Here is a 26,264-nt window from a genome sequence, read left to right on the forward strand (position 1 = left end):
GTTGCCAGCACAATTAAATAGTACATAAATTTAAACTTTCTCTATTAATTCTGTTTGCCATCACTATCTCTAAAGCCCAACATTCGTTTATTTATACACGTGTACATACATGCATGCACACATATACGTCAAACAATTCTTTTTTCTCTCCATGATCTTAGAGTGTCTGGAAATGTTACTTTAGTCAGGTTCTTCCAGAACTTCTCTGGAACTATTCTGAAACTCAACAGACGCCCTGAAACTCATTAAGGCAAGGATCCTCAGATCTCCAGGGTCGTCGTGCAACCCCCTGTCCCTTTGTTACTTCGGACTGGTGCCTTGAACTTCCAGAACTACCCAGCCAAGTTTCTTGGGATTTTAGGGTGGGTGTAGGATGGACGAAGGCCAGCCTACATCCTTCAGAGTACATTTCAGGGCCCTCCCTGTGTAGCAGGCACTCTGATTACACTTTCTCATTTAATCCTTGTAACAACCCTGAGAGGTAAGCCTTCTCAGATCTTTTTACCCACGAGGAAACTCAGCCTTAGGTAAGTTGTGCTAGTTTGGTTAAAGACAACGTTTCCCACTTAACGCAAGAATATGCCTGATTAGCCGGGCCTTTACACAGAGAGTCTAGGACTCATAAGTCATCAATAAAGCAATAAGAACCTTTAATACTGTCTCTGACAGAGTCCTGCCTGGGTTCAATGGAAAAGAAAGAGAAGGTTGTTACAGTCGAAGGGGGAAGAAAGGGCTTCAGCTTCATCAGACGCAGGGCATGCTGAAGTGGGGGAATGGTGGGTATGCCCTTTTCCAGTAACCTGTAGGTTCCCTGAGAAGTTGGATCTTGCCTCATCTGGTGAGGGGTATCTTGGTGTCATAACAGCAGTGACACAGACAGCAAGATGTCCTGTTGCCTCAGGCTGTCACCAAAAGGCCGGTGGGTCCTCTTTGTCTCTGGGACCAATTTGTTGGAGTCCAGACTTTTCCAGAGAATTGCCAGGCACTCTCAGGGACTGGGCTACTTTGTACCAATAACTCCCACTAAAATCCTTGAAAAATATGTCTTTTTAGGGGCGCCTGGGTGGCTCAATCGTTAAGCGTCTGCCTTTGGCTCAGGGCGTGATCCCAGAGTCCTGGGATCAAGCCCCACATCAGGCTCCTCCGCTGGGAGCCTGCTTCTTCCTCTCCCACTCCTCCTGCTTGTGTTCCCTCTCTCGCTGGCTGTCTCTCTCTCTGTCAAATAAATAAAATCTTTAAAAATATATATATATGTCTTTTTAAAAACCAGTCACGTGCTTACATGTCAAGTGTGTATTTACTCTTCCGTTCAAATTGTGCATTATAATCTAGATGCATCATCATGCTCTATGTTTATATTTTAGGCCCAAGGGCTTCAACTAAATCAGGAAAAAAACTGGTGTGCAAAGCAAGCAATTCTTGTAACCTTTGGGAGGTTCAAGTCCCCCCAGAATATGTGTCATGGAGACCCTGCAATAGAGACATAAAGTATGTTACTCCCCAGAGTCAGGATACAAATTGACCACTTTGTGTGGGATTTTCCCAATCTCCTCACTATACCACCACTGATCCTTGTACTAGAAGAAACGGCGATAGTCTGTGTGACAGGAAGGAGCTTTGTGGGGAAGAATAGCAGAAATAGGTTGTGGAAACCCTAAACTGAAGGTGTGGGCCATTCCATGCGTCTCGTCTATCTCTTTGGTAAGCACGATAGCTGGCAAGCTGCCCTGTTGTTCGATTACGGTGTTACATGACTGCAGTGAGTTGATGTTGTCTCTGTTCGTCCGTTTTTACCCCCATAGCATAAACACATCCCATTGACCTGCATCATAGTTGAAGGCACTGCGTGAATGTTCTATTTAAAGCTGCAGCAAGGGAAAGGTTAGGGTAGACCTCATTGTTGAGGTGGCTTTTGCAACTCCTACTTTCTTAAAACAGAACATTCTTCTTCCTCAGCTCCTGTTGACTTTATTTAGAACAGAGTAAATCACTGCCCTCAAAAGCTGTGTCATGCACTAAAAAGTCTGCCGGTCTTTTCACCAAATATCATCATTAAAAGTGTAAATGCAGCGTCCCCAGAACGATCTCACATTCTTGCAGACGGCCTCTCGCTGACCCAGAGTCCTCTGTGGGTGTTATTGTGTCACACGTTGTGGTCCCCGCTCCCCCGAAGCCGGTCAGAAGCATGAGTCAACAGTTGCTGAGAGCTTCTCACTAGCTTTGCTGAGGCTCAAATAATGGGATTAGATGATGATTTTGTTTTTGATGCTTGTCTTTTTTTCTTTTGTGCTTAGAAAAGACCTATTCCTCAGGAATTCGAAGTGTTTTACAAATTCAGCTTTTGCATCCTCAGGGGTCTAGCATTTTAAGTTATGTTGTTATACCTTCCTTAGAGCTGGAGTTGAGGAAGAAGAGGGCAAGATGTTTGACACTGAAACTCTGGCATTCGGAGTGTGCCTGTCCCTCTGTGCTGAAATCCAGCGCGTGCGTGCAGGGGAAAGGGGTGTGTACAGAAGAGAGCTGGGCCGGCAGCGCAGCTGGAGGGGCAGAAGGTGGGGTCCTGCTAATGGGAGTTAATGAACCTCTCTGCCCATCTCACCTCCTGGCACATGAAACGATCCAGGGCTCTCCCGGAGCCTCCCTTGACGTGTACAGGTAACGATGGAAGAAGGAATTACGAACAAAATGCCTGCTCTTACCTGGAGCTGGAGCGAAGGTGGGATCCGGCTCTGGTGGACTCCACATCTTCAGGGCTTTGTCAGGGTAGTCGACACTGTTTTCCAAGTGAGACGAGTGAGGAGTGACCTTAGCACTGAGGGCAGAGCCCATCGCGGGGCTCAATCTCATGCGCTTGAGATCACAACTTGAGCTGAAATCAAGAGGTGGACACTTCGCCCGACTGCACCACCCAGGTGCCTCGCTGTTACCACTTTTAATAACAACGTGTAGTACTCCAAATATACCATTTGGCATTTTGGCTGGGCAGGCGTCGTATTAGAAGCTTTGGTTTCAGGGAACAAAAAGCAACTCTAAGAGCCCCAAGCAAAACTGAGAAATAGATTACTTTCTCTTGGCCCACCCGCCTTTTCTATCAATGTCCATCTTCTCTCTTCTGATTCGTTACTAATTTTCATCTTCCCTACCATTTATTGGACGTTATTGTATGCCGGGTAGTAGGCTGTTTGTATTCAGTTCTCCGAGTTCTGTTGTTTGCCTCATCCTACATGTGAGGAAAACAACACTGGGGCATATGGCGTGAGGTAAGCCACCTGCAGTCATGAGGCCAGGGAAGGACAGAGCTGGGACTCACGCCAGGTGTGGGCCATGTGAAATGCATGGGCTTAGCCTCTTGCATTCCTGCTGTGACAGCCCTTCAAAGGTAAAAGTAAGCTGATGCTTACCTTACTGTCAAAATGTTAAGTGATTACTAAGGTTTTTATGAGATGAGTAGCTAAAACTGACTCTAAGCACTTTGCCTTTACCTCGGCAGATAGTTACATTTTAAATAAGACTCAAAGACATTTTTGTCTTTACTCCCTAGGAAGTCCATAGAGATGGGACAATGGACTAGGGTTATCCTTAAGGTGGGGCTACCAAAGACTCCTCCCCTCACTGCAGGTTAGTGGCTCTCTGCTGATGGGCTGGGCATTCCACAGCACAGCTCTGTGCACGTAACAGGTACTTGATTGTTAGCTGATTAAAACCCACTTCATGGGGGCGCCTGGGTGGCACAGTGGTTAAGCGTCTGCCTTCGGCTCAGGGCGTGATCCCGGCGTTATGGGATCGAGCCCCACATCAGGCTCCTCCGCTATGAGCCTGCTTCTTCCTCTCCCAATCCCCCTACTTGTGTTCCCTCTCTCGCTGGCTGTCTCTATCTCTGTCGGATAAATAAATAAAATCTTTAAAAAAAAAAAAAAAAACAACCCACTTCATGTTCTCATTGTGTATCAGAAGAGCACCAGGAAAGCTGCTTTGGTTAACTTCAGTTTCTCCTATTGGCAAAGCATCAGCTTTATCCACCAGTTCCCTATGTGTATCTATAAATTTGAAAAGCTCACTGTTCCAAGGTCAGGTTTTCATTTGTTTTATTTTTTTGAGATTTATTTATTTATCTGAAAGAGAGAGAGAGACAGCATGTGCATGAATGGGGGGAGGATCAGAGGGAGAGAGAGAATCCCAAGCAGACTCCCTGCTGAGCATGAAGCCCAACAGGGCTCCATCCCAGGACCCTGAGATCACGACCTGAGCTGAAATGAAGAGTCAGTTACTCAACTGACTGAGCCACCCAGGTGCCCCAGGTTTTCATTTGAGAGTTTTATATAATACTTGTATTTATACTTTAAGAAAAATGAGAAAATACCGTCTAGTTCATGGAAAATTATGTATGTCTTTGTGTTGTCAGTGTTTGGAATTAACCAGATATGAAGGTGAGCTTGTCATTTTGTTTTTCACCGGAAAGCCTGTGTGTTTTTGTCTTGTTTGTCCTCCATTACAATTTTAGTGCAAACATACTTTTGGATGATCAGTTCCACCCCAAACTAACTGATTTTGGCATGGCACACTTCCGACCGCACGTGGAACATCAGAGCTCTACCATCAGCATGGCCAGCAGCAGCAGGAAACATCTGTGGTATATGCCTGAAGAGTACATCAGACAGGGCAAACTTTCCATTAAAACGGACGTCTATAGCTTTGGAATTGTGAGTACCAAGTACCAGTCAACAAAGGAGGAACACGTATTGCCAGGAATGCTCTAAATTCGAAGAATTTTTTTTAAGGGCTTTCACTTTTAGATCTATTGATTTCCTGTTACTCATTGTCTTATACATTAATTTTATGTAATCAGTCAGATAGTAAAATATAGTCATTAGTCAGAACGAATGATATCTATTATCAAGGTTAATCGCTGCGACTAAGTCTATGTCTGTATTTAACATATGTAGCTGACTTTCTCTATATTCCCTATAGGTAATAATGGAAGTTCTGACAGGTCGTAAAGTGGTGTTAGATGATCCAAAGCATATCCAGCTGGTGAGCATTATCTTCATCTCTGTTCCTATCTCTCCATCATCTGGGGGGTAGAGGTCTGAAAGATAAAGTTGTCTTCTTCTCTTCCTAGAGGGATCTCCTTATGGAATTGATGGAGAAGAGAGGCCTCGATTCATGTCTTTCATTTCTGGATAAGAAAGTGCATCCCTGTCCTCGGAATTTCTCTGCCAAGCTCTTCTCTTTGGCAGGCCAGTGTGCTACCACGCGGGCCAAGTTAAGACCGTCAATGGATGAAGTGCGTACACATGGTTTTATTCAAAACCAAGCCCGCAGAACCAAGGAAAATCCAAGTTGGATAAATTGTGTGTCTAAGTGAATTCTTTACCAATGAGGCAAATCCAGCCCCTAACACAGAATTCTAACCTCATAGTTTTTCCAAGTTACCAAGTCACATTATTTGGTACTCTGGTAGAGGTCATTGTTGGGTGGGACCAGGGCACCACAAAAAATTTAATGAAAAGACTTAAGTGAGTAGTTTGGAGAGAATTGTATTCAACACTCATTTAGAGATCTGGTCCATTAAAAATGCATTACATATTTCCTCTATTGATTTTTTAAATTTACTCATCAATTTAATCATCCATTCATTGATTGGCTTCTGTGTTCAACAAATATTTAGCTAGTGCTTACTTTGCATGTGCCAGACTTGGTCCTGGGTGCTGAGGGTACAACAGTAATCAAGACGCAGTTGCTGCCCTCAAACTCACAGTCCATGGTGAGAGCCAGATTAGTTAACGTGGCATTTCAGTATGGAGAGATAAGCGTAATGGTAGAGGAAGCCCAGGTCAGTACGGGAGCATAGTATCAGAGCACATACTGGCCGAGTCAAGGAAGCTTCTGGATGGAAGTGACAGCTGAGCTATAGTCTAAAGAACAGGGTGAATTTAGGCAGCCGTAAGGATAGAAGGACATTTTAGTCTGAGAGAATCTATACCTGCAAAGCTCAGAGGTGATGGATTTTATGGCACTAATATTGTGGGTAATTCATGGGAGTGGGATGTGGAAAGGGAAAAGCTGGAGTGCTTAAAATAATAGAAGGTTCCAGGTGAGAGAGGGACACGAATTCCATTCTGGGATTTGGGATATAATCCTGAGTCTATCGTAGAGCCATGAAAGAGTTTTAAACAAGAGGTCAACATAATCAGAACGTAAGGAGCACTGGCCTGGGAGTCAGGAGAGCTATATTTTAGGACTGGCACCACCAGTAAGAGCTACATGACCTGGAATCTTGGGCCCAAAAAGAGCTGTGAGATATATAGTGGAAGAAACATGGAATTGGGAGCCAGATCTGAGGTCAAGGAACAGATCTGCTCCTTACTGGCTAGTGATATTTATTCCCTTTTCTGAGCCTTGGCTTTATTATCTGTAAAATGGAAATAATAGTGTTGTTTGTGCAGATTAAATGAGGTAATGCGTGTGAAAGCACTTTGTAAATAGTAAAGCTTTCTAAATGTACTTTTAGAAATTACATGTGTGTGTGACGGGATGTTACATGTTCTTTTCAATCAGGTCAGCAGTTCTCAGTTTGGGCTGCATATCCAAGTCAACTGAGCAGCTTTTAAAATACAGATTCCGGGGCACTTGGGTGGCACAGCGGTTAAGAGTCTGCCTTCGGCTCAGGGCGTGATCCCGGCGTTATGGGATCGAGCCCCACATCAGGCTCTTCCGCTATGATCCTGCTTCTTCCTCTCCCACTCCCCCTGCTTGTGTTCCTCTCTCGCTGGCTGTCTCTATCTCTGTCGAATAAATAAATAAAATCTTTTAAAAAAAAAATAAAATACAGATTCCTGGGCCCCTATCTTCATATTTTGTCAGTGACGATCTTTAGGTTGGGGCCAAGGGATCTGTATTTTATTTTATTTTATTTTTTAAAGATTTTATTTATTTATTTGACAGAGAGAGACAGCCAGCAAGAGAGGGAACACAAGCAGGGGGAGTGGGAGAGGAAGAAGCAGGCTCATAGCGGAGGAGCCTGATGTGGGGCTCGATCCCATAAACGCCAGGATCACGCCGTGAGCCGAAGGCAGACGCTTAACCGCTGTGCCACCCAGGCGCCCTGGGATCTGTATTTTAAGAAAGCTCCTGTAGGTAATTCTGACATTTGACAGCTACAGATTGGGTCCCTTGTACCCTGACCCTTTCCAGTACTCCACCTATTAAGGTTGAAGTAAAAAATGTACAGAGACTCACCCCAGGTCACACAGTAGTTGGTGGCAAATCTAAGTCTCAGCTCAGGTCTCGCGATACTTACTTCAGTGCACTTTCTTTTATTCTTGGCTTCAAGTCTTTTAATTTACTCATGAAACAGAAAGGGTTTAGCTAATCTTGAATAATACCTTCCCATTCAGAACTCTGTAGTTGAACTTATTTCATGAAAATAAGAAAATATTCCTTAATGGGTAGATAGAAAAAAGGTGAGAGGTTATGGAAGCTTAACGCAAATGTTTCTTTGCTCCCCGGTTGACTAGGTCCTGAACACTCTCGAAAGTACTCAGGCCAGCTTATATTTTGCTGAGGATCCTCCCACCTCCCTAAAGTCCTTCAGGTGTCCTTCTCCTCTGTTCTTGGAGAACGTACCAAGTATTCCAGTGGAAGATGATGAAAACCAGAATAATCGTTCACCGCCTCCTGATAAAGGTTTGAGAAAAGATAGAGCGACTCAGAAAGTTCCATTTGAATGTAGCCAGTCTGAGGTTACGTTTCTGGGCTTTGACAGAAAGAAAGGCAGTGAGAGAAATGAGGATGCCTGCAACAGGCCCAGTTCGTCTTGTCAAGAAAGTTGGTCTCCAAAGCACACAGCTCTATCCCAGGACCCAAGGGCCTGTGGTACGGGTACGGAGCCTTCTGCGGAAGCTCCAGGCCATTCTTACAGGAGCAGGCCGGTGGAGACCAGCTGTTCCTGCGAATTTTCCTGGAACGAATGTGAACCGTACAAAAGGGAATCGATTTCACCAGAAGATAAAGAAGGCAGCAAGTATTGCTAAGGGACCTGAGTACAGGTGTCATCTTGGAAAACGTTGTCACCACAAGTCATGCTAACAGGACTATGGATGGTGAATTTGGGTAATGCAGGTCAACAATCTGGACATCGCTATTCCTTCCTTCCCAATTCCTAGGCTTAAACCTAGGCTAAGTTAGAGCTGTTCAGAATTACTTAAGATCATGATCTCTGACTTCAGACAAACAAAGACCTACCAGAAAGGGACTGGATTCTAGTGTCTTGTTCAGCACCAGGAGCCCTCGGAGGCTCCAGCCTGCTAAGTAGGTTCGGTTCAGTTAGACCCCATCGTTCTGTTTAGCTGGCTCTCGAAGGTTGTAGGACGTGTCTAAGTTGTAAATGTTAACCGATGCCTTTTTAAAGAATTACCTTTTTGTTTATTTTAATTAACACTTCGTATTTTTTTCTGTTCATCCCTGTCACGCCTGCCTGCCGGAAAATGAGCCAGATTCGCTCTTGACTGTGACATGTTCTCTGTAGAGAGGGGATTCTTGCCCAAGATCTGCATTTCTGTATTTAAACTCTTAGGATAGTTGATCACATATCATATAGTTTTTGGCTATTATTACGATTTTTTAAATAAACTTAGAGACCTATTATATCCTGAGTAGAATGTATGAAATTTTAATCAAGTAATTTTTGTTTCTGAGAAAATGGCTGGTCACAAGGCCCTATGTCAGCTTTTTGTTTGATCCTATACGTACCAACTCTGTGCCTTTCCTTCTCCTGTTTACTGGGTCTCCCCCTGTTGAAATCCTACCCAGTCCGCCCTGGCCCAGCAGAACTGTGTCGTCCTCGAAGCTTCCCTAATCTCTCCAGTCGGAAGTCCTTGCTTCATCAGCATTTTCCATAGCATTGTTTTTGTGTTTCTGTTTTATACTTGTGACTTTCTGAAGTGTACCAGAGTTGCCCATGCCATCCTCTGTCTCTTACTAGATTGTAAACTACCTGTGTTAATGTCCTGTTGTTGCTGTAATAAATTATGACAAACAGTGGGTTAAAACAATCTAAGTTGGGGCGCCTGACTGGCTCATTCGTTAGAGCATCCGGCTCCTGATCTCAGAGTTGCGAGTTTGAGCCCCACGTTGGGTGTAGAGATTTCTTTAAAAAAATAAAAAAATAAAAAAATAAATGTCTGTATGTATATGTATACACGTTAATTATTTTACAGTTCTGGAGGTCAGAAGTCTTTGGCATTCTTTCTGGAGGCTCTAGGGGAGATTCATTCCCTTGCCTTTTCTAGTTTCTAGAGACTACCTGGATTCTTTAACTCGTGGCCTCTTCATCCTCAATTCCAGTGATGTGGCGTCTTTGAATCTAGATTTCTCTTTCTTTCTTTCTCTCATTGACCTTTTCTTCATCACCTCTTTCTCTTACTTTGGCCCTCCTGCCTCTTGTAAGGATCCTTGTGATTGCGTTCAGCCCACCGAGATAATCCACAGAAATCTCTGCATCTCAGGACCCTTAACTTAATCACATCTGCCATGTCTCTTTTCTCCTATAAAGTAATTCACAGGTTTCTGGAATTAGGATTTGGAAATCTTGCAAGGAAGTGGGGTAGTGGGGGGGAGCGGTGCAGGAGGGGCGGTGTGGGGGTTGGGGTTGGGGGGGGAGACATTATTCTATCAGATTCCGAGTGTGTAGGGGCCATCTCTTCAAGGCCTAGCATGTTAGCCTGTACAGAGCTGTTTTTTCCTTACAAGTGAAGTTGAATTAAATTATCTCTAATAAGCCACATAATAAAAAATTCAGCTATAAACATTGCTGAATAAAGTGGGGATAAGGACTGTCTTTATAACAATGGATAGAAACACTCTAAGAAAACCATTTCCATGGGGTTAATGGAATTTCCCTCTCTAGAACATTTACAATAAAAGGGTAGACCTCTAGTCTTCTATGCATCAAAGGCTTAGGCTCATGCACGTTTTTTTCCCTTCCTTCCTTCCTTCCTTCCTTCCTTCCTTCCTTCCTTCCTTCCTTCCTTTGTCAATTAGTATGGTTGGATTAATCATAGTCAGATTGGAGTTCAGATTTAAGAACAAATGATTAAAGAAAGAAGTCCTCAGGAATCAGGGTCAGGTTAACAGACCAAAGTCAGAAACATGAAGCTACAATTCTGGGGAAAAGGGCCTCATGGTGAGGTTCAAAACACAGTAAGCCTTAGTCTGACTGGCAGGCCGCATAAAGGCCCAGGTAAGCAGCTCGGAGAGGTCATGCTCAGGCTGGTCCTCAGGGGCCCCGACCGCCCCTTGCTGTCTTCCCCATATGTTCATGGCATGGATTGATAATGTTCCCAAACTGCCCACGTGCCGGAACTAGTAGGGGCAAAGGGTTGGACTAGAGTTTGTATGATTTCAATTCTTGTGACCTGTCCTCGTTTGGAAACTCTTGATTATTATACACATTAATGGAAAGAAGCATAAAAGCCTTTGACGTTTGGCTTTATATATTGTAAGCCATTATGAGGCTGATTTAGCTTATCTTGGAAATATAGTCTGAAAGTATTTGGGCTGAATTGGGGAAATTAGCCCGGGATTGTGTGAAGTTGCCACTAATAATTCAAAAGAGGTCATCAAGACAATCAAGAATTGACTTTATGTGAAACTGTTTCTCACTTTGAATCTGGACCTCCCGGGACCTTCAATGAGAGGTCAAAAAGGAAGCTGTGATTAACAAGGGCCCACACCATCACTCAGCCCATGTGTCGTCTGTTGGAATTCTGTTGCTTTCGATTTGCTTATTTGACTTAAAACAGTGTTTCTCAAACTTCAGTGTGGATCCAAACGATGTGGAAGTCTTGTTAGAAACACAGATTGCTGGGCCCCGCCCAGGGTCTGGTGCGGTCGTTCCGGGGTTAGGGATTTGGCTTCCTGACAGGCTCCCGGGTGCTGCTCGCGCTGCTGCTGCTTCGAGAACCACCGCTTTAAAGGGTTCCCAAGTGGCTATGGATCAGCAGATTCTACTTTTCCATCTAGGTGTGTGTTTTTTTAGAGTAAACATTTTTAGAAATTCTTTTATATTTACCCTACTACTTAGGATTTTGCTTAATTGGAGTAGGAGCTCTAGAAATATTGTTAATCAATAATCTTTTTGGGTGACGTCACCTTGCTCTAGGGTATAACTACTTTGGACATCTTACAAAAGCAAGGCAGATTAGCTGGCAATAACCTGAGCGATGATACGGCAAGCAGATGCCACTGTGGCTGGACATGAAAAGAATCTTCTACTGAGTGATCTAGTCCTCCTTGATTTGCCTTCTGGTGGGTGTGTTAATAAATGTTAATTGGTAGGAATTCAATCTTGCATCCTGCTATGGGCAATCAGAGGGCACCTCCGTGGCTTCATGAAGTGGAGACTCGGGTACACGAAGAAACCAAGAATGAGGCTCCAGGTGTTCCCTTTGATCAGCAAACATGAATTAGTAAAGAATTTCACTCATTTTCATCCTGATAATGCACCATGGACAATCCTCCAGGCTGATCCTATTTACTTGTTAGGTTTTCGTCCCATTTTATAAGGCCCCAAAGCAGAGAGAAAATATTTTGTTGTTTTTGAAAATAGGCATGGAATTTCTGGCATTATCGCTTTTATTGACTTCTTGAGAATTGGTACAATGATCCACGACTCCCGGCATAATGGTATAGTTTCATGGGGTGGTACGTTAGCCTGTGTAAAACAGCTTTTATGCCCTGAGGTGTGGTGAGTATAGGAAGTGAGGGTTACCATGAGTAGCATCTATTAAGCACCTGCCAACATCAAGGCACTGCATTGGCTCCTAAGATACCGAGGAAGGAGAAGCCACTGGCCCACTCAACAGTTGGGTGAGATCTGTTATTTGAACCCCAAACCAATGGAACTGAAAGTAAAAGGGTGAGGAAGTTACTGCACACTTTTGAGAGGGGAAGGAAGTCTTTTTGGAGAAGCTTGCTGGAGAGAGAGAGGGAGAGGAGTAGAACTAGCATAGGGGGCCCAGGATGGACATCCAGGGATTGGGGGCCCAGCGCTCTCACAGAGTTCTGCACAACACTGGCTCTGGGGCTGGAAGGATGGGTGAGGAAAAAGGGAGCTGGGTCCAGGGCTTTCCGTGTTTTTTCCTGTTTATCCTTCATAGCCATCCCCAAGGTCCGAATCCCATTTTAGAGATGAGAAGACTTAGAAACATTAAGGAATGTACCTGAGGTCCTCCCAGATTTGGAAGAGCCAGGATTTGAAGGTCTGATTTCAAGGCCCACGCTCTTTCTCGTACTCCATACTACAAAGAAGCCCCCCCCAGATTCAAGCTCTGATGAAAAGGGATAGATGTGGAAAGTCATTCATTGATTCCACAAGTGTTCAGTGAGCACACAAGCCTTGCCAGGTCTTCTGCCGTGTTTCACTATCCCGCTCCTTTGTTAAGAGTTGCCCACTTCTACGGTCCTTAGATGTGAGTTAAATATATTCACTGATCCAACCATTCACTCATTGAATGAATATTTATCAACAGCTTCCTTTGTGTCAGGCACTGTTCTGGGAGCTGGGGACACAGTGAAGATCACACCCAACAAAGATCCCTGCCCTCACGGAGCTTATGTTCCAGTGAATAAGTGAATGAATGGGTGAAAGGAAACTACCATGGGAGAACTTTAATCTTGATTCGAATGCTCCCTGGTGGCGCTGGGAGACCAGCCTCACTGAGCTATCCCAGAGTGTAGACTCTGGCTTCTTCGCCAGCTCCTTCTAGGGATTCACAGAGGTTTCTCCTCATCCTCTCGTACAGCTGGCGTCTCCCTGGTAGCTGCTGCTTTGCTATTAGTGTGCGCCAGGCGGTGTGACATGCCTTGTGGCAATCATAACAGACCCTATTCTTCCACTGACCTGTGATTGCCACAGGACATTTATTTGGCTACTATTGGCATCTTCAACTGGCTTCTTCTAAGGACGCTAAAGCCCCTACTTGTACCTCGCCTCCCATCACTCCATCATGTCATTGTTGACTTCTCTCTTCTCCACAAAACTGAAACTTCCTTGAAGGCAGGGGCTACATCCTGCTCCTTTTTGTACCTCTAACAACTAGCATGGTAGCCGGCACCTAATATGGTCCAGTAACTATTTGTAAAATGAATGAACCAAATAGTCCTTTAAAACATCTTCGAATCATTGGTATTTAGTATATCAAGGCTGTCATCTACTTGCACCCAAAGTGCATCTTTCTAGCATCCACGCTACCAGCATTCATTTGCTTAGATGGTTCCATTCTGCCATTCATGGATAAAAAGTTATTAATATCAAATATTAATATCTGAGATATCTTTGAAAAGAGGAATTAGACATTGTGTACATTGCTTATAAATTTGCTTCATGGTGGAAAGATTCCCAAACCATTTTTTAAAAAAGATTTTATTTATTTATTTATTCGACAGAGATAGAGACAGCCAGCGAGAGAGGGAACACAAGCAGGGGGAGTGGGAGAGGAAGAAGCAGGCTCCTAGCGGAGAAGCCTGATGTGGGGCTCGATCCCGGATCGCCGGGATCACGCGCTGAGCCGAAGGCAGACGCTTAACCGCTGTGCCACCCAGGCGCCCCTCCCAAACCATTTCTAAGCAATGATAAGCCAACGTTTTGATAGGGGATGAACTGATATTTGTCATATTTTGTTTCCGTCTTTCTGTCAAATTATTTGTATGTATTTGATGGTCTATTGAACTTGACATGCAAGTAGTTTCTTGGGAAACATTTTTGCTCCAGAGATCTGCATTGCCTACCAGACCTTCACTTCACAGCCGCCTTATTGATGTCATCTGTCTCACTGAAAACTTTGTGGTTATCTCTATAAATAGCAAGGGAATATTTCCAAAGTTTTTTTATTGGCTCCTTAATTTTAAAATTTCCTATAGAGCCACATTGATTGCAATGGAGGGTAAGCAGGTAGACGGAGCTTACTTGTGGGGGATTCAGACTCAGTAACACTGAGGAATCTAATCGTGTGGCAGGTGCATTCATCACTTATGCTTTGAATGCCTACTGAGCTGGGTTCTGTTACTATAAGATCAAGGAAAATGATATCACGAAAACGGACACTTATCCGGAGTCACACCAATATTGGAATGGGGATGCAAACTGAAAACTCTGTATTCAAATGCAGGAAAATATCTGCTCTGAAAACGGGTGACTTAAAAATTAACGGCACACCCATTTGAAAATATAAATGGTAATAAATATACGTGTTTATTATTTTATTTGTATTAATTGTATCCTCCCAGGTTGGCAAATTAATATTAAAGTAGTTGACAAGAATGTGAGCAAAGGGGCATTCTTTTTTTTTTTTTTTTTTTTAGGTCTTTCCTTTTATTTTTTTTATTTTTATTTTTTAAATGATTTTTTATTATATTATGTTAGTCACCATACAGTACATCCCCGGTTTCCGATGTAAGGCTCGATGATTCATTAGTTGTGTATAACACCCAGTGCACCATGCAATACGTGCCCTCCTTACTACCCATCACCCGTCTATCCCATTCCCCCACCCCCCTCCCCTCTGAAGTCCTCAGTTTGTTTCTCATAGTCCATAGTCTCTCATGTTTCATTCCCCCTTCTGATTACCCCCCCTTTCTTTATCCCTTTCTTCCCCTACCGATCATCCTAGTTCTTATGTTCCATAGATGAGAGAAATCATATGATAGTTGTCTTTCTCTGCTTGACTTATTTCACTTAGCATTATCTCCTCCAGTGCTGTCCATGTTGTAGCAAATGTTGAGAACTCGTTCTTTCTGATAGCTGAGTAATATTCCATTGTATATATGGACCACAACTTCTTAATCCAGTCATGCAAAGGGGCATTCTTGTTCACTCTTGGCAGGAGTGAAAATTAGTACAACTTTTCTAGAAGACAGTATGTATCAAATTTGGCACTATGTATCAAAAATGTAAACGATACTTTTGCCCAGCAATTTGTTTAGACTTTATCCTAATGAATAAAAATTACACAAGTATGTAAACATGAGGGCAAGTAAGTACTTTATGATGTTTATGATATTAAAACTTTTTGGGGGGGAGCCTGGGTGGCACAGTTGGTTAAGCGTCTGACTCTTGATTTTGGCTCAAGTCATGATCTCAAGGTTGCGAAATCAAGCCCTGCTTGAGATTCTCTCCCTCTCCCTCTGCCCCTCCTGCTTATTTTCTCTCTCTCTCTCAAATAAATAAATAAATCTTAAAAACAACAACAACAACAAACTTTGGAAACGGCCTAAATATCCTTTAGAGATCTTTGCCAAAAATGATGTCTCTTTCCAGGCTATGGTACTTGGGTGATCTTTACTTTCTTTAGACTTTTATGTGTTTGAAATTTTTATAATGAGCATGTATCATTTCTGTTACCAGAAAATAATAAAGCTATTTTTATTTTGGAAAAAATATTCTGTACATTTCTACATCTGCCTGGCTCTTTGCTTTCGTTGCGCCTCTGATAACAACTGGCAACTACCAGTAATCTTCTAGTCCATTGCCCTTTATTATTTCTGTCTGCCAATCTTAGCGGCTAAAGCCCCCATGTAGACCTGTCTGGAATCCCCTGAATAACAAGTTTTGAGAGGACTTACAGAAAAGCAATCCAAGATGCAAAACCCAGACAAGCTGAAATACAGAAGAGTGGAGAACAAATCACAGTGCACAGCTGACAATGCTTTATAATTAAATATTAGTTGATTTTAGTAAAATCTTTAAAAATTACCCTTAAGCTCTATACTTATAAATCAGTACCTCAAGGAGTAGCCTGCGGTTAAATTAAAAAAAAAATTAAAAGATCTTTGGAGAGAGAGATTTTTAACCATGTGTATCCATTCCTCAGACTTGTGTCCCACTATCCCTTTTTAGACTACGTAAAATTTTTAACTTGCTGAATTCAGCAGACTCGGGGCTGTAGTTATCAGTTGAAAATAAAACTTGCCACAGCGGAGAGGACATGTGACTGAATATAGTGTTTTTCTCCAGCAGGTAGAGCTGGAGCCTATGTAACAATGCTAATGGGGCCCACAATACATTAATTATAAAGGGAAGTAGCAAAGTGGACTCCAGGGTGAAATACCAATTCTAATGCATTCTATCTGGAGGGACTGTTCTGTGAGCATGAGTAACAGAGGGTGTAAATATGATAAAAACACTTCCTAGGCAAATCCAGCTAAAAGATTAATTAGTGCTGGCCACAAATTTTGTTCTCTTGAAACCAAATGAATGTGCTGCTGCTCTTTTTGTGTTTCCTGGAAGAGAAATGCCAGGTAATACCCCTGTACCATCACTGCAAAGATAACAGCAAAAGAGAGGCTAAGGGGGGCGCCTGGGTGGCTCACTCAGTTAAGCTTCCGACTTTTGATTTTGGGTCAGGTCTTGATCTCGGGGTAGTGAATGGGAGCCCTGCATCGGGCTCTGTACTGGGCGTGGAGCCTGCTTGAGATTTTCTCTCTTCCTCGCCCTCTGTCCCTCCCCCCTTCTCATGCATGTGCACACATGCTCTCTCTCTCTTTCTCTCTCTCTCTCTCAAAAAAAAAAGAGAGAGATGTTAAGGCATCTAGTACAGAAATATACTGTAAAATGAAGTCATTCTGACAGTACATTTGGGAGAAGCATGCGTAACTTCTGGTACTCTTCTTCTTAATCCCATTATTCACTACTGATAATTTCATGTCATTCTGAAAGCGTATCGGCTAATTATAGTGCACTTGCTGGACCATTAAACATCGGATCTTGTGATATTTCTTTTTATTTTACGTTTGTAGCATGGGGTGTTTTTTTTTTTCAGGATTTTTTTTCTTCAAGAGCTGTGTTGACTTTAGCAGAGAGCAAATATTAATCTGTGACCTTTATTATTTTTATTGTATGTACCCCGGAGGAGAATGTAAGATTCCAGCATGCTCAGAAAGCCAAGTATGCATGTTTATATTAAGTCACTGCCAGCAGCTCTAAGGCTGTTGCTTGAGACAGGACGCAGGGCAATCTCTGACATTTTCATTATGCATTTGTCTAGCAGTTTGAAGAGGGGGAAATAATTCGTGTGATTACTGGTATCCTGTCTTGGCTGTTAAAAGGTATTTCTCTAGGGGCGCCTGGGGGGCTCATCCAGTGAAGCATCCAGCTCTTGATCAGGTCATGATCTCAGGGTCCTGGGGTCGGGCCAGGGCTGGCTCTGTCCTTGGCAGGGGGTCCGCTTGCGGATTTCTCTCCCTCTCTCTCTCTGCCCCTCCCTCCACTCACACACACTCTCTCTCTGAAATAAATCAAATAAATAAATGAAATAAATACATAAATAAATAAAAGATATTTCTCTAATAAAAAAATTATTACCATATTTTAGAAGGCATGGTCTGACACGTCCTCACCTCTCTCCCTATCTCATATCCCAGCATCATTGGTCCTTGTGTCAATGGCCATTTGAATGAACCAAGCAGCGACCCAGCATCATAGTTAAACGATCTCATCAATCCAGTGAAACTACACCTCCGCTCTACTTCGGCCACTATCTCCAAGGCACACTCTGGGCCCCATTCTTACCTGAAGCTGCTACACATCAGAAACCGTAGGCTGTCGTCCTGGACTTGATAAAGACATCCTATCATCTAATCTCTCCAGTTTTTCCTGGCCTGTCAATGACCATCCTTTCCTCCTCGTCTATTCTGTGTTTTTCTTTGCATAGGTTAAGCCATGGGTTCATCTGTATCAGTGTTTGTCCTTATGGAGAGATAGAACCCCTACTAGTTATTTCAAACAGATGGAATTTAATATTGGGAATTGGTGATCAAAGGGTTGGAAAGGCTAGAAGAGAAAAAAAAAAAAAGGGAAAATGTGAGGTTATCCAGAGACTAGTAAATACAGGAAGCCATTCTCACAGTTACGGATGCAGGAGAAAAAAGAGAAAAGGTGTAATTAAGAGCCCATGACTGCTGTTCTGTGGAGGCTGCAGAGAGCTTGCTGCTGATGCTTCTGGAACGGGGCCGCCACAGAGGAAAGCAGGAACGTGGATCAGACCACCGCCTGTGCAGCTCCTATGTTACTGCCAGGGGCCCAGTAAGAAGCAGAGAAAGAAAAGGCTTCTCCCGTTCTTCTATGGTCCATAGTGAGGCGCTAGCTGTCGGGGGCATCCAGGAGATGCAGTTTTCTCTAACCTACCAAGGAAATCAAGGAAGGGCAAGAACAGATAAATCCTGCCCTTTGGCTCTCCAGCACTTACTCTCACCCTTCTACCTTACATTAAAACCTCCAGTAACAATCACGGTATCGCACAAATATCCCTTAAATAATTGAAGATGCTCTCACTCTTTCAAAAGAGGAGGCACAGGATCTCATCAGTCCTGATCTCTGTCTCCTCCAGGTGACTTTAATCTATCTTCTGCCTAAATTTTCTAAGAATAAAGACAACCACCACCAACATTTCTTACATACTATAGGGGAAGAGAGAGGGAAAATCAGTAATTGGTGAATGTACACAAATACATACCACACAAGGGAAACCAGCACGGCTGCTCTAGGCTTTGTTTCTGTAATTTGTCACAGGCTGCAATGTCATTCTCCTTCCACGTTCCCTGGGGCCTTGGCCAGCATGTTTGTTGTGCAGGGTCCCCTCCCTGATGGTGGGCACCAAGCCTCCATCCCTGAAGGGCGTGAGTCGTCAGCGGTCTTCAGGAGCACTATGACTGCGTGCTAGCTTTCATCACTGGATGTGGGACGGCTAGTAGGCAGAGTCCCCGGATTCCAGTCGTAAGCCTTCCTGTCCTCCCTGTGCTCACCAGTCTCATCTCCTCCCTGGAGAGCTACAGTCAATACCCGCACCCGGTGTAAGAATCTACCTCTTTCTTCTTGGCTCAGGGGTACGCGGAGCCCAAAATGACAGTCTTGACCTCCTGGTTGGTAAAACCATCGTGTCCACATGGGATCATTTCTCACTTCAGATCTAAGAGTCTTCAATTAGCAGAGCTCAGGGGGCAGCTGGCTGGCTCAGTCGGGGGAGCATATGACTCTTGATCTCAGGGTTGTGAGTTCGAGTCCTACGTTGGGTGTAGAGTAAGTACATATATACGTAAATACATGAATACATGAATAAGCACAGATCAGCACTGACAAGATGAGAAGCCAAAAAAAAAAAAAAAAAGAGAGAGAGAGTTGGTATTTTTATTGTTCTCAGCATCCTTGTCATTGAATAATGGGAAACATTTAAAATCATCAATAGCGCTCTTAAAATTTATCATACCAAATCAAATGTAAGACTTTAAATACTGTATGTAAAAAGAATATTAGTTTATTCTGTTATTTAATTCGGGTATACTTCTGTTACTTTAGTCCAAGTTGGTGCTAAGTGTGGGTACGCACGTGTGTGAAAGCCATCACTTCATACCAGCTCTCACACAGCTTGTGGATCTTGAGATCTTTTTCACGTAAACTGTTGATAGCATATATCTCCTTCATCTCTTCCTTGTGTGTTTGATTTTCACAAAATAAAACCCAGAGCTTATTATATTTTTATTGTCCTAACACTGTCCAACTATTTTTAGATGACTTCATAGACGTTATGGTTCAGGGCCGTCTTGTTCGTCTTCAATCACTGATCCAGCATCTTGAGGAGGCCCCCGCCTGACTCCATTTCTGATCACTCTCCCCGTTGTCCGTCAGCCGCAGCCACGCTAGCCTGTTTGCATGCCAACCCTGCTCCCACCTCAGGACTTGTGCATTTGCTGTTCCTCTGCCTGGAACTCTCTTTCCCCAGAACTTCTCTCTGCCATTACTCCCCCTCCCCTCTGACAATGTATCCGTTTCCTTCAATTCACGTTGTCAGTGCATGACACTCTATTCTACGCTTACTTGTTTATCATCAATTTTCTTCCCTAGAATAAAAATTCCATAAAGCCAAGGACTTTGGCATGTTCACCACTAGATCCCCAGCACTTAGAAAGTTTCCTGAAACGTATTAGATGTTCAAGGAACATTTTTAGAATGTTTAGAATTTTTGAATTAGCTAGTCCTTCAAATTTTTAATTCAGTCATCCAAACTTTTAGCTCATTTTTACTGCATTATTGGCCAGTTTGATGAAGTTACTTTATCCACAAAGTTGTTGATAAGAAGTGCTCTACAGGAGAAAGTCACCTTCAGAACCACAAGGGACTTCACCGAGTATCCTCTTTCAGCTTAATGTCTTTCCAGTAATTAAAAATCTTCAGGAGGGACGCCTGGGTGGCTCAGTGGGTTAAGCATTTGCCTTTGGCTCAGGTCATGATCCTGGGGTTCTGGGACTGAGTCCCACATCAGGCTCCTTGCTCAGAGCCTGCTTCTCCCTCTGCCTGCCACTCCCCCTGCTTGTGCTCTCTCTCTCTCTCTGATAAATAAATAAATAAAATCTTAAAAAAATAAAAATAAAAAGTCTTTACGAATAGATCCAATTGACTGATTTTATCTCACTTTCAAACATATGTTTCTCTATTTTGAATACAAGATACAATCCAAGCTCCTTTAAATAGGATAGTGATTTGCATAAACTGGTTCCAGATTACCTAGCATAAATCCCAACCTCCTTCCTGCTCCTTTCCATTGATTTTGTATCTTTTCTTCTAGTCCCACTAAATTTGTCATGATTCCTAAAGCATACCATGTCCCTTCTCATTTCCATACCTTAGCATATGCTGGTCCAACTGTCTGGAATGCTCTCCTCTCCCCACCCTACCTTCAGCTAGGTACATCCTTATATACCATTTATGATCTAGCCTAAATATGACTTCCTCCATGAATCCTTCCCAAACTTCCTCTCCTCTGTTCTCACTAATTTAGACATTTATCCACTTTCACATTTTTCTTATTGCTTGTAATCATTACCATATTATTTGTGTCTCTTTTTGGAGTTAAGACTGTGATCTCCTCCAGGGTATGACATACTCTTTGATGTCATTGCTTGTGAGAGTTTAAAGAAAGTCATACCCGATAGGACTGACTGATACCCCAGACTGGCTTCCACCAAGGTGAACTGACCTCAGTGAGTTTTTGAGAATCCATCTTAGCCTTGCCATCTCAGGGACTAGAATTCTTCGGTCTCCTTGGAATGGACTTACCTCTCAATGACAGATCTGCAGTGATCAAGTTCATGGAGGTTGATAAAAGTAAGCATACCAGGGGCGCCTGGGTGGCTCAGTCGTTAAGTGTCTGCCTTCGGCTCAGGGCGTGATCCCAGGGTCCTGGGATCGAGCCCTACATCGGGCTTCTCCACTGGGAGCCTGCTTCTTCCTCTCCCACTCCCCCTGCTTGTGTTCCCTCTCTTGCTGGCTGTCTCTCTCTCTGTCAAATAAATAAATAAAATCTTAAAAAAAAAAAAAGAAGCTCTTTAAATTTATTAATTACTTGTATTTCTATCCATATAAATGCAGACAAGATTTTTTAGTTGTCCTCTGGGAGAGACTAATATAAGAGTGAGGATAATGACTCGAGCGAATATACAAGGGACTAAGCTTAATTTGTTAGAGCTCTACAGCGATTGATGACAATTATGATTTTGTTTCCAGGGTGGGAGAGTAGGCTATATAATGAAGCTACACTTCTTCATAATCTATCCTCTGCAAATATTGCCTTGATTGGAATGGACACGACAAGAGAGCGGGGGTAGATCAGCATGAAATGTTTTCCATGGTTGATCAGTAGTACCACGTTTGTACATGAGGTCCGGCAGCAGTTGGATCAAGGAATGTGAATGTTTAATTATAATTCAATTCAATTTAAATTTAATTTCTAAATTCTGGGAATTTAAAACCAGCATCATGAAAAGTAATGAAATGTAAAGTCCTTTGGTATGTATTCTCTTCATACTCCCATCTTTGTTTTTTTTTTTAATATTTTATTTATTTATTTGACAGAGATAGAGACAGCCAGTGAGAGAGGGAACACAAGCGGGGGGAGTGGGAGAGGAAGAAGCAGGCTCCCAGCAGAGGGGCCTGATGCGGGGCTCGATCCCAGGACTCTGGGATCACGCCCTGAGCCGAAGGCAGACGCTTAACAACTGAGCCACCCAGGCGCCCCATACTCCCATCTTTGTGCACTTCTCTTCCCTCCAAAGCTTATTTGCTCCCTGTCGACCTCCCTTCCAGACATTTCTCCTCTGTTCAGTGAGATGTTCATTTGCTTGCAAAGAGACTTTTCTTCATCCTCCACCCGCTCAAAGGCATTTTCACTCTCTCTATTATCTTAACAAAACCTGGCTCTCGTCAAGTGCACTGCTTTGCTTCCTTTACAATTCCATCCAGAAAGGATGCTCAGCCATGAACCTGATCCCTCTAGGTCCGGGTGGGGGCGGTCCGAACCTTCCAGCTCCACACTGCTGCTCCTGTACCACGCATCTCCCAGCCCAGGGCTGGCTTCACGGGCATGTGTGTGGTGCCGTCACCCGGCGCCCACGCACAGAGGTACCCCTGCTTGGGGCTCAGCACTCTGTAGTTGCTAACTTGAAACTCTGAACAATTGTTACGGGGCTGAATTGTGTCCCCTAAAATTCATATGTTGAAGACCTCACACTTAGTACCTCAGAATGTGACTGTGTTTGAACAGAGGGTCTTTAAAGAGGTAATGAAGGTTAATGAGGTCACTGGGGAGAGCCTTAATCCAAGATGGCTGGCATCCTCATAAGAAGAAGTTAGGACACAGACAGCCCAGAGGAAAAAGCTGGTAAAGACAGAGAAATAAGCTGGCTGTCTACAAGCTGAGGAGAGAGGCCTCAGATGAAACCAAGCCCCCACATTTTCATTTTGTACGGAGCCCTACAAATCATAGAGCCAGCCCGGCCCAGCCCCATACGTAAAAGGCACCACTTTTAGAGCTCAAACAACCACGCTACCTCACCCTCTCTTTTCCCGTACCCTTGCTCTGTGCTTCCAGTTTACTCCCTTCACTCCGATCTTCATCCCTGCTCCTGGCCGTCCAGGTGGTAATGCATTACTAGTATGTCAGACCCATCTACATCGAGCTCTGTCGCTCCGACCCTCGAATCCAGTCTAGGAGAACATCTCACCCTTATGGCCACCCTTGTCTTTCAACACCCATCCTCACCACCTCTCACCCTCAGCGTTGGGATTTAGTGCATATGCTGTAGCGATGAATCAACTTGTAAAGGAGAAGAGTAATGTTTTTTGTTTGTTTGGTTTTGGTTTTTTGTTTTTTTTTAAAGATTTTATTTATTTATTTGACAGCGAGAGACAGCCATCGAGAGAGGGAACACAAGCAGGGGGAGTGGGAGAGGAAGAAGAAGGCTCCCAGTGGAGGAGCCCGATGTGGGGCTCGATCCCAGGACTCTGGGATCACGCCCTGAGCCGAAGGCAGACACTTATGACTGAGCCACCCAGGTGCCCCAGCGAAGAGTAATGTTAACTTTATAGGTTTGCTGTAAAGTTTAATAAAATAATATGTAGGATGTGCTTAGCATGGTGCCTGGCACACAGGCCTTCTCACTAAAAGGCTAGCATTTTCCCCTTGGATCACAACTTCCAATTCTTCTGTTCCCACTCTTTTCCTTCCACCAAAGTGGCCTCCAACACAGATCTCCGCTTCCAATTTCCCCCTTTCATGTCAGTCTATCACGACACCCCTCTCCATCCCCAGGCTTCAATCCCAACACCCCCCCCTCCATTTCTTCTCCTCCTCCTCCTCCTTCTTCTTCGGTTTTTAAAGATTTTATTTGTTTATTTGAGAGAAAGAGAGCACAAGCAGGGGAAGGGGCAGAGGGAGAAGCAGGCTTCCCACTGAGCAGGGAGCCTGATGCAGGGCTCCATCCCAGGAACCTGAGATCATAACCTGAACTGAAGGCAGACCCTTAACTGACTGAGCCACCTAGGTCCCCCCGCCCCCACCCCCCGCTCCGTTTTTTTTTTTTTTGTAATGCTGGTAGTATTCTCGTTTGTTTTCTGCCATATCTGATCCTCAAACTATCTGCCCTGTACAAATTTATCTAGTTCCTCTCTAGTTCCCTGTGGTCTGCTATCTGTGCTCCGGGCGGCAAGCACTGTGGTGCTGGTCTGGGCCTACAACACCAGGGCAGCCGCTCCAGCCAGCCCCCTCCTGCCAGTCACCGTGTTCATGAGAAGGCTTCTCTTCAAGCCTCCTGTCCTTTCTTATCGTCTGACTCTGAGCCACTGCCCCTGATTTCTACTTCAGAGGGAAAAAAGCAAGCATTGGACTTGACTCTTCTTCCCTCTTCTGCTTACGGATAGACCCACATATGGTGGGGTCCTCCCTCCTTCCCTCTCTTCCTCCATCTGTCTTCTTGCCCGTTTTCCTCTATGCTCTGGATCCCCTGTTTCTCCCAAACTCGGTCGGTCATTCTTTCTGCTTTACCTTCAACCTCTTGTCTTCTATGTTTGCCTCTCCTTCATACAGAAACTGAATTCTATCTTCTTCAATATTTAGGGGGAAACACTTCTCTTCTCCTCGGCCAGGCCCTGGATAAAGCAGACCGCACTGGCTCGCTCCCTCCTCCCCTTCCGGCCTCTTCCTCAGCTCCCCTAATAGACCGTTGTCCTCCATTCCACTAACATTGCTCTCTCTGAGACCCTCAGTGGGCCCCTAACTGCCAATCTGTGATCAACGTTTAGGCTTGATCACACTTGTTTTCTCCGCAGTGTCTGACGTTGTTGAATTCTACTTCCTTCTGGAATTCGAATTCCTTTAGGTTCTCTCTCTATTTCTGCTTTCTTTACCTTCTCCTTTTGCTCCTTCTCTGCCGTTCCCTCAGATTATGCTTCCACATTCCCCTCTTCTCTTTTCCCTCTCAAGCCTCCCTTGATGAATTCATTGGCTCTCATGGCTGTGTCGCCCTCCCGTTTCTGATGACTCCCGCAGCGCTGGGGGCCAGGCCCACCGGACCACATCGATCAGTCGCACTGCTGACCCACTGAATGGACTCGGGGCAAATCATTAACCATTCAAGTTTCAGCTCCCTCCACTGTACAATGAGACCAATAATACATGGCTTATGGGCTTATTGTGAGGGTTAAAATAATGCAGATAAAGCCCTGCTCTGGGTACATATCAACGACTCGATACACCGTCGTGACCCTGCTGCGGCTCGCGGCCATATTTAAAGGTGGCTGTGACTCAAGCCCTGATGGGTCTCTGTAAGGGCTCACCTACACGTGCTGCCTCCCCAGCAGAGAGCAGTAGTAACCGCACACTCTGTGTTTGGCCACACTCCTAGCATTTCCAAGTGTTGTGTGGTCTCTGCTCCTCTCATGTATAACCCACTTCCCACGTCTCTCTTTACTTCCTGACTTGAATAATCTTCTGTTCTAGCCGACCTGGTCTTTCTGAGGTCTGCAAACTTAAAGAAGCCCATTTTTAAACAGTTTCCCATGCCTACGTAAGGCCTAGTTAATACTAACGTTCTCCATGTGTCTTCGTGCAGGATTTGTTAAAACTCTGTTAGTATCTAGCAAAGACAGCACGAGCGACACTCAGCAATAGGATAAAGACCAGGTCCTTGCCTACTTTTCTACCTCCTCCATTCTCCTGTAAGGGCGCATGAACCAAAGGGCGCTGACAATTTCTGGAAGGTACCACTCTGCTCCAGCTTCTCTGTTCCAAAAAGCTTGTCCCTGTTGCTACCCTCCTCTAGGCAGCCACCCCTGACCATCTCTCCCCCGCCCCTTGCCGAATTCGCTACTTCCACTAACTCCTGCAGCTCTGATCGGCTTTTTCTAGAAAGGGTTGCCTCTCAACCATACTGCACTTCACTTTTGTCGTGTCTGTCTCCAGAGCCTAGCGCAAGGCCTGGCACACAGACCTTCAGCAGCTCCACAGTGGGCGAATTAGATAAATAGAAAGCAGTAGAGAAATGCTTCATCAGAATTCCACTAGGGGTCACTTTCTTTACATTTTCGGAAGAAACCGTGCAGGAACTTAGTAAATCAATTCTTTATGAAAAATTTAGCTTTGTGTTTAATTTTTAAAGTCATTTATTGTTTCCTTAATGGAAACTGAAATTCTGCCGCGTCGTACAAGCCTCAGAGCGCTATACGCTCTGCAGCTCTTTCTGGTTTTATGGATAATGTCAAAATTCACGTTTGGGCAAACAACAAAATTGAACGTGGCATTTAATTTTGCATATTAAGAGTTCAGATCACTGAATTTCTATGAAAGTTTCTTCCATATTTTTTAGGTTAATATCTTGAGATAGGGATATTAGTAGTTCATTAGTTCATTTCAAATGTTTATAGTTTATCCCAAAGACCTAAA

The 26,264-nt window shown here is 44.0% G+C and overlaps 1 protein-coding gene and 1 long non-coding RNA gene across 4 annotated transcripts in view; one reads left to right on the forward strand and one right to left on the reverse strand.

Moving 5' to 3' along the window:
- IRAK3 (interleukin 1 receptor associated kinase 3) overlaps nt 1–9,151 on the forward strand; it is a 47,887-nt gene extending 38,736 nt beyond the window's left edge. For both annotated transcript variants that reach the window (XM_040637231.1, XM_040637232.1), the window contains 4 exons: nt 4,502–4,700; nt 4,969–5,031; nt 5,120–5,284; nt 7,518–9,151. In XM_040637231.1, coding sequence (XP_040493165.1) covers nt 4,502–4,700; nt 4,969–5,031; nt 5,120–5,284; nt 7,518–8,033 — 943 coding nt within the window. In that variant the 3' untranslated portion in view covers nt 8,034–9,151. The remainder of the gene's footprint in view (nt 1–4,501; nt 4,701–4,968; nt 5,032–5,119; nt 5,285–7,517) is intronic.
- Nucleotides 1,146–26,264, reverse strand: part of LOC103656850 — a 43,189-nt gene continuing 18,070 nt past the window's right edge. The window contains exons 2-4 of one of the 2 annotated variants that reach the window (XR_005836668.1): nt 21,107–21,329; nt 18,510–19,056; nt 1,146–2,869 (exon numbers count right to left, since the gene is read on the reverse strand). This is a non-coding gene — a long non-coding RNA (uncharacterized LOC103656850). Of the gene's footprint in view, nt 2,870–16,760; nt 19,057–21,106; nt 21,330–26,264 lie in introns of those variants that run through there. The other variant, XR_005836669.1, reaches the window with a different exon arrangement.

This window comes from Ursus maritimus, unplaced genomic scaffold (genome assembly GCF_017311325.1).
Source record: "Ursus maritimus isolate PB19 unplaced genomic scaffold, ASM1731132v1 scaffold_21, whole genome shotgun sequence".
NCBI classification, from domain to species: Eukaryota; Metazoa; Chordata; class Mammalia; order Carnivora; family Ursidae; genus Ursus; species Ursus maritimus.